This window comes from Enoplosus armatus, chromosome 9 (genome assembly GCF_043641665.1).
Source record: "Enoplosus armatus isolate fEnoArm2 chromosome 9, fEnoArm2.hap1, whole genome shotgun sequence".
Lineage (NCBI taxonomy): Eukaryota > Metazoa > Chordata > Actinopteri > Centrarchiformes > Enoplosidae > Enoplosus > Enoplosus armatus.
This window is the reverse complement of record NC_092188.1, coordinates 12,602,970-12,616,362: the sequence shown is the minus strand read 5'-3', so window position 1 is coordinate 12,616,362 and position 13,393 is coordinate 12,602,970. Positions and strand designations below refer to the sequence as shown.

The 13,393-nt window shown below is 40.8% G+C and overlaps 1 protein-coding gene across 1 annotated transcript; it reads left to right on the top strand.

The window, feature by feature from the left end:
* The first annotated feature begins 3,767 nt into the window (after window positions 1–3,767).
* Window positions 3,768–12,834, top strand: LOC139289820 (potassium-transporting ATPase alpha chain 1). Its single transcript, XM_070911456.1, has 24 exons — window positions 3,768–3,779; window positions 4,528–4,632; window positions 4,912–4,971; window positions 5,094–5,297; window positions 5,402–5,515; window positions 5,697–5,828; window positions 6,354–6,471; window positions 6,584–6,852; window positions 6,969–7,047; window positions 7,349–7,468; window positions 7,667–7,776; window positions 7,972–8,106; window positions 8,302–8,494; window positions 8,781–8,956; window positions 9,063–9,199; window positions 9,399–9,549; window positions 9,776–9,944; window positions 10,463–10,617; window positions 10,885–11,008; window positions 11,367–11,512; window positions 11,668–11,801; window positions 12,286–12,387; window positions 12,600–12,691; window positions 12,806–12,834. The coding sequence occupies exons 1-24, from the start codon at window positions 3,768–3,770 to the stop codon at window positions 12,832–12,834; spliced, it is 3,066 nt and encodes a 1,021-aa protein (XP_070767557.1).
* Window positions 12,835–13,393: the final 559 nt, after the last annotated feature.

The following is a 13,393-nucleotide window of genomic DNA, read 5'->3' as shown; positions in this document are numbered from 1 at the left end:
CTAGGTTGAGATCAGCTACATGTATGCTGTTGTAACGAGACCCTTCGTACTGTAAAGGTAATGCCAGAGAGTGGATGTTTCTCCTGTCATGTAACGTTAAATCCTGACCTTGTCGCGAAAAGGAAGAGACGCTAAGAAAAACGCCGACCGGCAGCGCTTTGCTCAGTCTCCTATCTTAAGTTAGTTTTGAAGGCATCATGCAGACAGAACTCATAGCACCATCGGCTTTCATATTAATACACGACTTACCTGTGATTAAGGATAACTTTGGTGAAAGCTGTTCACATGGAGCTATCTGTCAGAGATAGTCGCAGGAAAATGACGTCGCGGGACTCTATCACGTGACCCACGGACGTAGCTGTAATTGGCTAGAAATGTTCGACTAATTCCAAAGAGGTTGCACTCCAAATAAGCACAGTTACACATAAAATGTTATTGCTTTTTACTGTCCGTTTATAGGGTAGACCTAGCTAAACCAAACTTAGCTAAACGTTAATGCAGTTTCTATAATTTTGTCTACCTTAAGTGATGTAAAGCTGGTGGTCAAAACATTAGAAACACCAATAATTCAACAGCATTACGAGCTGCAGCTTCCAGAATTAGTGAAATGGTTTCCCACTTTGAGTAAACCGTGAGTCAACAGCCGGAATTTTAGTTACTGGCAGGTCGTGTAGCTAGCTAGCTTCACCAAATGACATCTGCCTATAGCAGATGGTTTTGGTTTTACTTGCCCAGGTTTCAGGGTAGCTGCCATGATAATTTGGTTTCAACCCCAATACAATAAAACAAGGCTGGATTAAATTGTTAGGGGTCCAGGGGCAAGAATTTGCTGTTAGGACGCCATTTTCTTCCATTTGATTAAACACAAATTTATTCAAGGATAAGCTCCATGCGAGCACATAATAAAAAAAAAAGGTCTTAAACGTTATATTAACGTACACCACCCTGTCCCCCCTGAGTTACATTAACGCACGCACCCCCTACTGGTCAATACTGGACACTTTACATGGACTCTTTATTTTGGTCACTGGGGTTTGTTATTTATCTTATCTTATTCTTTTATCTTTTACCTTTATATTTTTACATGCTTGTTGTCTGTCAGGTTATATGTTACATGTTAAAAAAAAAAATGTAGCACCATCAGACCACAGCAAATTCCTTGTAATGTATGTTACTTGGCAATGAATAGTTTTCTGATTCTGATTTCTGATTCTGATTCTAAAGGGTCACACCAGCAATTTAGTATTGCACTTCCATGGAGTTGGGGGGCTCACAAAAGACATACAAAAAATAATGGTTAAAATCGAAGCAGATTTCAGAAGATATCCAGACTTTTAGTCCATTTTATGGGACAAACTCCAGAAATGCTGGATCCTATATTTCCCATAATGCATCCCATAATGCAACTCAATAATGTCTTTCTTTGGAGCTTTATTAGGATTTTTATGGGGCTCAGAGCATTGACAAATTTAAATTTTAAAATGCAACACATCTCTTCCCCTGAGACTGTGTCCCTGTTCTGCCCCTCTGTGATCCACGTCAAACTGTATTTTTCTGCGTGATACAACTGTTGGTTGAAAGCAGGTGGATCTTGAAATGAATCATGACCTCAAGTATATTGGGGGGGAAATGACAAAACTTGCAGTGTTAAGATTTGTTTTGTTTTTTTGTTGTCCATATACACACTTCTTTTGGGTGAACCAACCCAAAATGGCTGAATTTAGCTACAGAGAGCAGGGAGTGTGTGTGTTTAGATATGTATGTTGGTCCATCTGTCTGTGCCCATCAGTCACTCTTTTGTCACCCCATCATCCTCCCTATTCTCTCTCTCCTCACCTGTCCCCCTAGTAATGTGTAATTAGAGCTGATAAAATTGGGCTGATAACATTGCTTTGATTACACGGCCACTGTCACTCTACAGTATACGATACAGTACAATATTGACTCTCTTAAACACAACTTATCTTACCTGGCTCTTATTTACCCAGCATGCAACATGTTCTGGGCAAACCCAGTTAAGGGACAGGGTGACCTTAGCTGGATTTTTACTTCCTTCCATACAGGATAATGGGATATTACAGGATTCAAAAAGATGCTTTTTTAAGCTGAAGTCATATTGCCATATTGTGGAATGATTTACTGTCTATTATTAAAATTAGTAGGCCTTATGTGTGTGTTTGGGTGGGATATTTCTCATTGGCAATATTACTGATCAATTATATTTTATGATAAATCAGTATCTGCAACTGTATCTATAAAAGTGTACACGTTTTAACCTCTAATGGTCTTTTGTCAGAGGTTCTTAATGTAGAGAGCATGATAGAGAGAGTTTCTGACGCATGTCTGATATAATGACCCTCAACAGCCTAGTGCAGGTTAGTGCTGGGCTTGAATGTCACTGATTGTGTTCTTGATATTCTTGATCAGCTGTGTTTTTATTACTCTAAACAGTCGTTCTTCTCTGTCACGTACTACAGCCCTGAATAGTTTTCTGTCCTATGATGCACAGGTGTTAATTGCATCAACCTTGCAAATTAGTGGCAGGATTTAGAACAACAGCTCATAAACCCCTCACAAGTCTATTATAGATGTTGCTCAACCCATTTGGTACGGCACATCAAATTCAAAATGTGCTGTATCCACACATAATAAAACATATTGAGTCATGGGGCTTTGTTCAAGGGTGATGCCTTTTCTGTGCTAGTAGTGGTAACAAATAAAGTCTGTTTTTAGTGTGTTGTGGTGGTGGTGGGGGAGAAGGGGTGGATAGAGGAGGAGATGGGTGAAGACTGAAGGACTGTGTGGTCACAGCCAGTCACTGTACCACTTAGCCTGTTGGAGGAGGAGGAAACAACCTCAGTGGACATGATGACACCATTAACTCGCCTCTGTGGTTGATGCTACCTGTTATAGCCCCACTGATGAGCTGGGATTGGCATCAGGTGGGACTGCTAATTAACTCCAGCTGCAGGCAATTTTCTCCCTGATGTTTTCTCACTTTGTGGTTGGCTTTGTGGTGCTGCAGGGCATAGCTGGCTGACTGGCCTGGTGGCACTGCTGTCAGGCTGTGGATTGTGCATTTTGGAGTTCTTCTCTCTTCTTGTGATTCTCAGTTAATGCTCACTATATCCAGGCAATCAATCCCATTTCGACCTCCAGAATGGCTCAGACCCAGAATGCCCAATAGTAGGCTGTAGTTGTGGAGAGCAGCGTTTGGTGTAAACTGATGCAGTGCAATGTCAAGCAGACTGGAAGGAAGGACATTGGTCTGTTTTAACCTTCACTGTTCCCCTGCTCTTTACTCCAATCAGTTTATCAGGATAAGAAACGTGCTGAGGGGAGATAAGAGATACCAGAGAAACTCTAACCTACGCATAGCTTATGATATGAGTGCATTTGTATGTGTGTGTGTTGTGTGTGACCTGCGAGGGGTGACATTGTTGCTACTTGATGTACCATTCTACGCAGGTAGTCATATTAAAGTGCATGTTTAAACATATATGTGTGCGTGTGTGTCCGAAGGTGTTTGTGCGCATGTGCATATAAAAAGGGGAGTTGTCATGTATAAAAGGCTTTTCCTGAAAATCTGTCCTGTTTCTGACCACTGTGTGTGTGTGTGAGAGAGAGAGAGAGAGAGAGAGGGAGAAACAGGGTGTGTGTTTGGGACTGGACCCTAACTGAGAGCCAACATTTCGGGGCCGAAGAAGGATCGAGTGGTCTGGACCTCCATTGATCTAGGAGAGCAGTCCCCTATCACACCTGCAACCATGACTAAACAGGTAGGAGACCCAGCAGATTAGCTGATGACCACTCACTTTGTGTAGCAGTGGTTATGATAGAAACTAAACAAAGTTAACTGGTTTTAATTCTTAATAATACAAAATATTTGTATTAAGTATATTGTTTTTTATAGGTGTTATTATACTTTCAACAAGTCATTGAAGGTCTTTAATGTCTCTGAAGCATTCAGTAAATCCAATTAAAGAGTTCCAATTGATAGATATATCAGCAGTATCTTTATATATACTATATACTGTATATACTACTGTATTTCAACTACTTAAGATCTAGTTGAAACAGTTGAAAAAGTACAAATATCTACCTCAGTTATCGAACTTCCACATTGTTTTGGTGACAATACATGTCAATATAGTCAAACAAAATAATGCAGTCCATTTTGTCAGAAGTTTTTCTATCCGTTCAAGTTATTTCAGAATGCATTTGATTTCCTTGACTGGCATGGACATAATGTACTCCAATCTATGAAGTGTCGAGATTGACTTATTTGCTACAAACCAAATGTGTTGTATGCAAATGAGCACGCAAATATTAGAATTTCATGAGCTTTTGGGTCACATATTCACATATAATGCACAGTCTCTTTGAAGAGCATACAGCAGATACTGCTAAAAGAATAAGAAAAAACACTACATTTGGCATCCATGTCTTCAAGAATGTCAAGCCACTGGAAAGAGAGATTTCCTGCATAAATGTATGACTATTCTGCCAATTGCTATCTGCATTTAGGACACATACGACATGTTTGAGATGGATGGAGAGATGGACAAGAAGAAGAAGAAGAAGATGAAGAAGAAGGAAAAACTGGAGGGCATGAAGAAAGAAATGGACATAGTAAGTACAGAATTATTTGGCAAACAATATATGATCCTTTAAATTCATGGATCAATAACTTGTTTTGTTCTGTACTGATCTACCTGTGATTGACAGGTATACGTAAGAATATGTAACTTTAGTTAGTAGGAAAAAGTAATGAACTCCTACTTTTATTCCATTACTGTCCACTCATAACCACCACGTTACAACCAACTAGCTATGAATAAATTACTCTGATCTGACCTTTTAAAGCTTGGGTTGTTCTGAATGAATGTTGGGATCTGTCTCCTCCTGCAGGACGACCACGAGATTTCAATTGAAGAACTAGAAATGAGGTACACCACTAGTATTACCAAGGTATGACATTTCTTCCATAATTACTTCCATTATTTCATCTTAATAATCCAAGCTGCTTTTTTGTCTTTGTGTCCAACCATACTCACTCATATCATCTGTTTTTTTCTGTTCCCCATCCACAGGGTTTGACCTCCACCTTTGCCCGTCAGATCTTGGAGAGAGATGGGCCCAATGAACTGAAGCCTCCTAAAGGAACTCCTGAGTATGTGAAGTTTGCCAGGCAGCTTGCTGGAGGGCTGCAGTGTCTGATGTGGGTCGCAGCCGTGATCTGCTTCATCGCCTTTGGAATTGAACTTGCAAGAGGGAACCTCACCAGCTTTGACGATGTGAGTTATATTACCATTCTGAGTGCCTCTCCTTGAGTGTGCTATGGAAAAATGCAGAGACAGAATGCATCTGTGGCATGATTGCATCTTCTTTCTCACTCCAGCTGTACTTGGCCATCACCCTAATTGCTGTCGTCGTGGTAACTGGTTGCTTTGGTTACTACCAAGAATTCAAAAGTACCAACATCATTGCCAGCTTCAAGAACCTGGTGCCACAGGTAAGATGAAAAAAGTGCAAACTCCATATAAGCACATTGTTGGAATTTAATATGAATGGCTTCCACGTCATTATATCGCTTTCCTTTGTCCTTCTCTGTCTCTCTCTTGTTTCCCTCTCTCACTCTGTGTCCTTTATGCGTTCATCTCCTTTCATCTTTCCTAACCTTACTCCAAAAATAGCAAGCCGTTGTGATCCGCGATGGCCAGAAAAACCAGATCAATGCGAACCAATTGGTGGTGGGGGATTTGGTGGAGATCAAAGGAGGAGACCGAGTACCTGCTGACGTTCGCATCATCAGTCAGAGCTGCAAGGTAGATCACACACACATATATATATATATATACTGTATATTCATACATACATATGGACAGATATACTGCTTGTTCAAACTAATGAAACATGTCATGATGCAAGCTTAAGCTCAGACTTTGAAATGTTAATACATCTTTTTTGGGTCCTAATGAAGTCAGTGTATTTCTCCAACACCAGAATACAATGCCAAAATGTCCACATTTGATCAAAGTTGGCTTACAGTTAACTGAAATACCATGTTCAACTTAAAAACTGTGACCTTTTTAATTATACCATCCTCAGTGGACCAGCCAGTGTAATGTACTTAGTATTTACATAATGAGTTTTGTGCCAATCAGATTTAACAGCATATGAGGCCAGTTACTGTAATGTTTTTAAATACCCAGCAGACACTGGAGACCTTTGAAACTGTCATTTTGAGGCGCAGATGAAGCCCAATTCATTATCTGACATCCTCCCTTAATACCACATTTGATCATGTGGACATTGTAATGAATGCTTTATGAACATACTTTGTGTGCCAGGTGGACAACTCGTCCTTGACAGGGGAGTCTGAACCGCAAACCAGGAGTCCAGAATGCACTCATGAGAATCCGTTGGAGACCAGAAACATTGCTTTCTTCTCTACAACCTGTCTGGAGGGTACATACTGTGCATGCATATACACATATACGCCTGGCCTCGATATGATCTATTCATAAGCCATTTATTTAAGTATTTCTTTGTTTATTTATCAGTTTTGTATCCTCTCCAGGTGTTGCTACTGGTGTGATCATTAACACAGGTGATCGTACCATCATCGGCCGGATTGCCAGCTTGGCAAGCGGCGTCGGCAACGAGAAGACGCCCATTGCCATCGAAATCGAGCATTTTGTCGACATCATTGCTGGTCTTGCAATCTTTTTCGGGTTTACCTTCTTTGTGGTTGCCATGTTCATCGGATATGCCTTCCTGGAAGCCATGATCTTCTTCATGGCTATCGTGGTGGCTTATGTGCCAGAGGGGCTACTTGCTACAGTTACTGTGAGTCACTGCAGCAAGTGTGAACTTGTGTAATACGATTGTTTATGGTGCCTAGTGTCCATTATGTTTTTTTAGTTTCAGACCTGGACTGTAACAGTCTGTGTCTCTGTTAACAGGTATGTCTGTCTCTGACTGCTAAACGACTTGCCAGGAAGAACTGCGTTGTGAAGAACCTGGAGGCTGTGGAGACTCTAGGTTAGTATGCCTGAATACCAGACGCATCCTGTTATCTGTCTGTTAGATGATCTGGGAACACTGAAAGTGATTGTTTTATTTTTGTTCAGGTCATTTCAAGTTGCAACGTGTAGCTTTGCCATCCATAGAAATCGTTTAGATCACATACGCTTATATATAACTACAAATCCACACCTCATGCAGCATATTGACACAAATGTAATATTAAAAGTATATCATAAAGATTTGACATCCCTGTTAAGCTCTTCCAGCATGCATGTATGTACAGTTTATGTGTAACCTTTAAACTGTGTGTGTTTAGGCTCCACTTCAGTGATCTGTTCTGATAAGACGGGCACCCTGACCCAGAACAGGATGACTGTGGCTCATCTTTGGTTTGACAACCAGATCCACGCCGCTGATACCACTGAAGATCAGTCAGGTAAACACACAGATAAAAGTTTTTGTCCGAAGCATTTCCTTTTTGACATCAGTCAACACTGTTGTTGTGAGAAATATTATATAAATACAATACAAGCTATAATACTTGTTGGTTGCTATTTCAACTATTACGTGTAACTTTAGTGTTATTTTACGTTTGAGTAATCTTTTAATTATCATGTGATTATGTGAATTCCAGGCCAGAGTTTCGACCAGTCATCAGAAACATGGCGTTCACTGGCGAGAGTGGCTTCCCTGTGTAACAGAGCTACATTCAGACCTGATCAGGAAGGTGTACCTATACCTAAGGTACATGTTTATAGTTTTAAGACATTTGTAGTAATCATCCATGTGGTGTCACACTGAGCCGACAGTGTGACACCACATGTGTTATATCTTGCTCTAGCTTTAATTTTCCACCAAACTTATTAGTTTTCAAAATTATTATAAGGCAAGATTTGTTTCTTTTGTCTCTTTGTATCTCACTTTTACCGTCTCACACAGAGGCTCGTGGTGGGAGATGCGTCAGAGACGGCTCTGCTGAAGTTCACCGAGCTCACTGTAGGAAACATCATGGACTACCGTAATCGTTTCAAGAAAGCAGTGGAAGTGCCCTTCAACTCCACCAACAAGTTCCAGGTGAGAGCAGGAGGCTGGGTTGTTAATGGGCTTTGTATCATCCTTGATCAATACCACATTGTAAACCAGAAGAATAGTGGGCAAAAGATTTTTGATACTGTGATACTACTAAAATCCTGAAATCCTGATCTTGTATCTAAGAGCACAGATTAATGTCCAATTTTATTCTTCTATGAACCACCCCTCTCTCTCCAGCTGTCTGTCCATGAACTGGAGGATCCTCTGGACCTACGTTACCTGTTGGTGATGAAGGGAGCACCTGAACGTATCTTAGAGCGCTGCTCCACCATTTTGATTAAAGGCCAGGAGCTGCCTCTGGACGAGCAGTGGAGCGAAGCCTTTCAGACAGCTTATATGGACCTGGGAGGACTGGGAGAGAGAGTACTGGGTGAGAGAGTACTTCTTATGACCCAGATATGACCAAATCATGTTGTTTGCTATGTTGAAAGTGGCTGCCTGAAAACTGTCACTTCCCTTTTGCTTATAGTATATTGGAAATAGCCATCTTCAGTCTTAAGTTGTTGCAAGCAAATCACAAGTACACAATCAGTTGTATTTCTGCTTTTTAGTTTTATAGCTAATAATACATTCATTAGTGTACAGAGACACCTTTTATGACACACAATGTTAAATTTCTATTTAAACTATCTGCTGTTCCCTTTTTCCCCTCCCAGGTTTCTGTCATCTCTATCTGAATGAGAAAGAGTTTCCTCGCGGCTTTCGATTTGACCCTGACGATATGAACTTCCCCACGTCAGGATTGTGCTTTGCCGGTCTCATCTCAATGATTGACCCCCCAAGAGCCACTGTGCCTGATGCAGTGATGAAATGTCGTACAGCCGGTATCAGGGTGTGTTCACATTGTCCCACATACACATGAACAGCTTGTTTACTGCATTTGTTTATGTCTATTTCTCTGTCTCGTAACTTTTGTCTTTTATATCTTGGAACTTCAGGTCGTCATGGTGACTGGAGACCATCCAATTACAGCAAGGGCAATAGCAGCTAATGTTGGCATCATCTCAGAAGGCAGTGAAACAGTGGAAGATATTGCCCAGAGGAAGCGCATACCTGTCGAACAAGTCAACAAGAGGTATTCTCATCACTGTTGTCCACAATGCTCATCTTCAAGACCAGATCTATCCTTTGCAGTGTAAAGTTTATTTCTTACTGTGTGACTGCAACATGGAGCTACATCATCATCATCATCAAAGATCCACAAGAGATTCACTGGACTGTTGCAAGTGTCTGTTTAATCTATGCAAATCTGTCACTGTGTTGTCTGCGAGCAGGGACGCCCGTGCTTGTGTGATCAGCGGCGGTCAGCTGAAAGAGATGAGCAGTGACGAGTTAGATGACGCACTACGGAACCATCCTGAGATGGTGTTTGCCAGAACATCCCCTCAGCAGAAACTGATTATCGTGGAGAGTTGTCAGCGTCTGGTAAATACACACAGGCGTACATGTTTGGTTTGAATTTAAAAATGATATGTATCCAAAGCAAGTTTCCGATGCACATCATTTATTTCAAAATGGTCCCCTGGGAGGATGGTGTATGAAGAAGCAGCAGGGGAGGAGATTGGTTTGCATGTATTCATATCCAGCGTGTATGATCAGATTACATTTTCAGGATCGTGTCAGATGTTTTCATCTTTTCATCCCCACCCAGGGCTCCATTGTCGCTGTAACAGGTGATGGTGTGAACGACTCTCCGGCTCTTAAGAAGGCTGATATTGGTGTTGCCATGGGGATCGCCGGGTCGGATGCTGCCAAGAACGCCGCAGACATGATCCTGTTGGACGACAACTTTGCTTCTATTGTCACAGGAGTGGAGCAAGGTGAGAAATGCAGTGTGTTTTGACAAAACGATCTTAACTTTAAGATCCGGGGGATGGCTCACTTGTCATCACTTGATCTAAGTATGGCTCTTTGTTCACATGATATAGGTGGTCACACACCCGTCTCTGTTCAAGGATGTCTCTCTTCTCCGTATTTTGTCTTTAAAATATTATTAATTAATCTGACGTATAATATAGATGAATAGTTAAAATACTTGACAAGCATTGTCAAATAGTACCAGCCCCTAAACTCAAAAGAGCTCTTTGTTTTTTCACATTTTTTTTTACATCCTAATGCATTGTTATCTAGCTAGATAACGATATACCGTAAAAGTACACATAAAGTTGAATAAAGTCTAGGTTTTGATATAAGAAAATCAAATCTCTGAAAGGATGTGACATGTTTGGAAATAATTGCTATACCCAGTATGTCCTGAGCATTGATCGAGTATATTGAGCTATTTTGTTAAGTTGAGGTGTGTGTGTGTGTGTGTGTGTGTGTGTGTGTGTGTGTGTAGGCCGTCTTATCTTTGACAACCTGAAGAAGTCTATTGCCTACACACTAACCAAGAACATCCCCGAGCTGACTCCATATCTGATCTACATCACCGTCAGCGTGCCTCTTCCTCTGGGCTGCATCACTATCCTCTTCATCGAACTGGCCACTGACATTGTGAGTAATCATGTCATTGTCACCAATTCAGCAAGAAAGCAAATCACTTATTTAAGGTCATCAAAGGTGATGATCGTGTCGAATATTTGCTCACATTTCACTGTGACACGTACGCTTTCATTTTCAATCACCACACACACCAGCCTCCTCCTTTTACAGCGGGTGATTTGGTGACATTAACAGTAAATGAGCTACATCCTTATGTTCCTCACTCCCTTATCTGCTGTGCAGTGATATATTGTTTGGTAATTCCCGTCTCTCCTGTAGTTCCCCTCTGTCTCTCTGGCTTATGAGAAAGCAGAAAGTGACATCATGCACCTGAAGCCCAGGAACCCTCGTCGTGATCGTCTGGTAAACGAAGCCCTGGCTGTGTACTCGTACTTCCAGATAGGTGAGACTGTGTGTGCTGGTCAACAAAACATACACCAGCATACTGTTTATTACTACTGTATTAACCTCAGTTACATTAAATGAATACTTATTTCACACGGACGCAAAACAGACAAACTCTCCAGTTCTATGAATACATGCATAGCCTGCTAACAGACTTTGTTAGACACATGTCTCCCATGTTACAGCCTTGTACAATAAAGTAGATAAGACAATAGCCCTCGGGGTTCCCTCAGAATCCCTCTGGAGGAGGCTGAGCCACACATGCTCTCTGAATGGTGTCACGCAGCCATTGAGCCAGATTTATACTCTTAAAATAGTATTGACCCGTTTTTCATGTCTTCTCTCTCTTTTTAAAGGAGCCATCCAGTCTTTTGCAGGTTTCACAGATTATTTCACAGCCATGGCCCAGGAGGGCTGGTTTCCACTCCTGTGTGTCGGCCTGCGCTCTCAGTGGGAGGACGTTCATCTGCAAGACTTACAGGACAGCTATGGACAAGAATGGGTTAGCAGAGACACGAGATCCTATCTTTGGGCCCTTTTCAAACAGTGGACACAACATGTCTCATATCTGTCTCCTGGGCCAAGTGAATATTTTTTATTTTTTATCAGCATAGAAACCAAATAACTCCTCCCTCATGTCCTCCGCTCTGCTTGCAGACCTTCAGTCAGAGGTTGTACCAGGAGTATACGTGCTACACTGTATTTTTCGTCAGTATAGAGATCTGCCAGATCTCAGATGTGCTGATCAGGAAAACTCGACGTCTCTCTGTGTTCCAGCAAGGCTTCTTCAGGTCAGTGAATACCCATCCCTAACATGAATCGCTTATTGGCATAATGTCTCTTAGTAGCAGAGTTATAGCGTTAACATTTGCAGGGTTAATTCTGTCTGTATGATGTTAACATTAACACCTCCAGGGTTTAAGCTGCGTTCAGTTTTTGGCGCAATAGGAGGAACAGGAAATTATCAATGCATTATTTATTATTTATTGCAAGTATTTAGAACAGATACAAACAAACTGTGTATAGCTCCTTTTCGGGAGCCAGTGCTTTAAACACCTAATTTTGTGATTTATGAATAGCTTTGTATATTTTAAATCTGTGGGAAACTCTATTACAATTGTATAAAAACAATTATTAATATACAAACAGAGGCATCCAGTCTATTTATGTTTTTGTTATTCCATCTTATATGGAAACAATTAAATCTGAACTAATGTGCTTCTGATTGCAACAAGAGTCCAGTGTTTGGTTAAGCATGTGTTTATTTGTGTGCAGGAACCGTGTCCTGGTTTCTGCCATTGTCTTCCAGCTCTGCCTGGGTAATCTGCTCTGTTACTGCCCTGGGATGCCCAATATCTTCAATTTCATGCCGATCAGGTAAAAACACACACAGAGCCTCGTTCACTTGAAATCAAAGCTCAAACTGGAGTAGAAAAGGTGGTCTGTATATTGTGAATTCTGAGAATACAAATTTTACTTAAAACATCATAAATATGGAACTGGAGTTATTCTTTTCCTCTTTTTCCATATGTGAGTTTTAAAGAAAGCTGTAGCCTGTGGTCTAATGTTTTATGTTCTTTTGTCTCCAGAGTCCAGTGGTGGTTTGTTCCTGTTCCATATGGTATTTTAATCTTTGTCTACGACGAGATCAGGAAGTTAGGAGTCAGAAGATATCCAGGAAGTAAGCCAAGATCCTTTATCCTTCATTCAAGCCATTTAACATCCATTCATCAGTCATCATTAATATCTCTACATCTATTCAGTGTTCATTAATCCATGGCTTGTGATCTCTCAGGTTGGTGGGATCAGGAATTGTACTACTGAGACCAGAGAAACTCTTCCATTCATCCATCCATCTGCATGAAAGCATCACTCATAAACAGAATGCTGCAAACCCAGAGGGACTCTATTACTTTGTGATCTATGTATTTATAGCCTAAACTGTCTTTTAATGTTAACATTATATTAATATCCAAGTCTTCCTAAATCCTTTTAACAAAGTAAAAAGGTAATCATTACTTAAAGTCACCAATATAATAATTCATAAAGATTTGTTGTGTTCCAGCTCTTTGACTGTGGCTTCACTGTATTTGTACTAATAAAGAATTTTAAGACGGACCTCAAATCGATAAAAGCAACTCTTTTAGTATTCTATATTGCTGCATGTGTGTTGTGTTGAAGGTTGTATCTTTACTCAGAGTTGTTTGCATTTGATCTTTGCTGTTCGTAGTATTTCAAGCGAACACCTAAATTGAATGTTTTTAACGGAACCTAACTTGAAATGTACAGAGTTAATAGTATCAAGATCATTCAGCAGCAGCCGCGTTCATCACTTTCTAAAGCAGACTGAGACAGGAGGCTGTGTCTGTCTGAAGGTGACAAA

Coding starts and splice junctions, on each gene's coding strand:
- LOC139289820 (XM_070911456.1), top strand. Junction 4,633..4,911: donor TGAAGAAAGAAATGGACATA/GTAAGTACAGAA, acceptor CTCCTCCTGCAG/GACGACCACGAGATTTCAAT. Junction 7,777..7,971: donor AAGGTGTACCTATACCTAAG/GTACATGTTTAT, acceptor CGTCTCACACAG/AGGCTCGTGGTGGGAGATGC.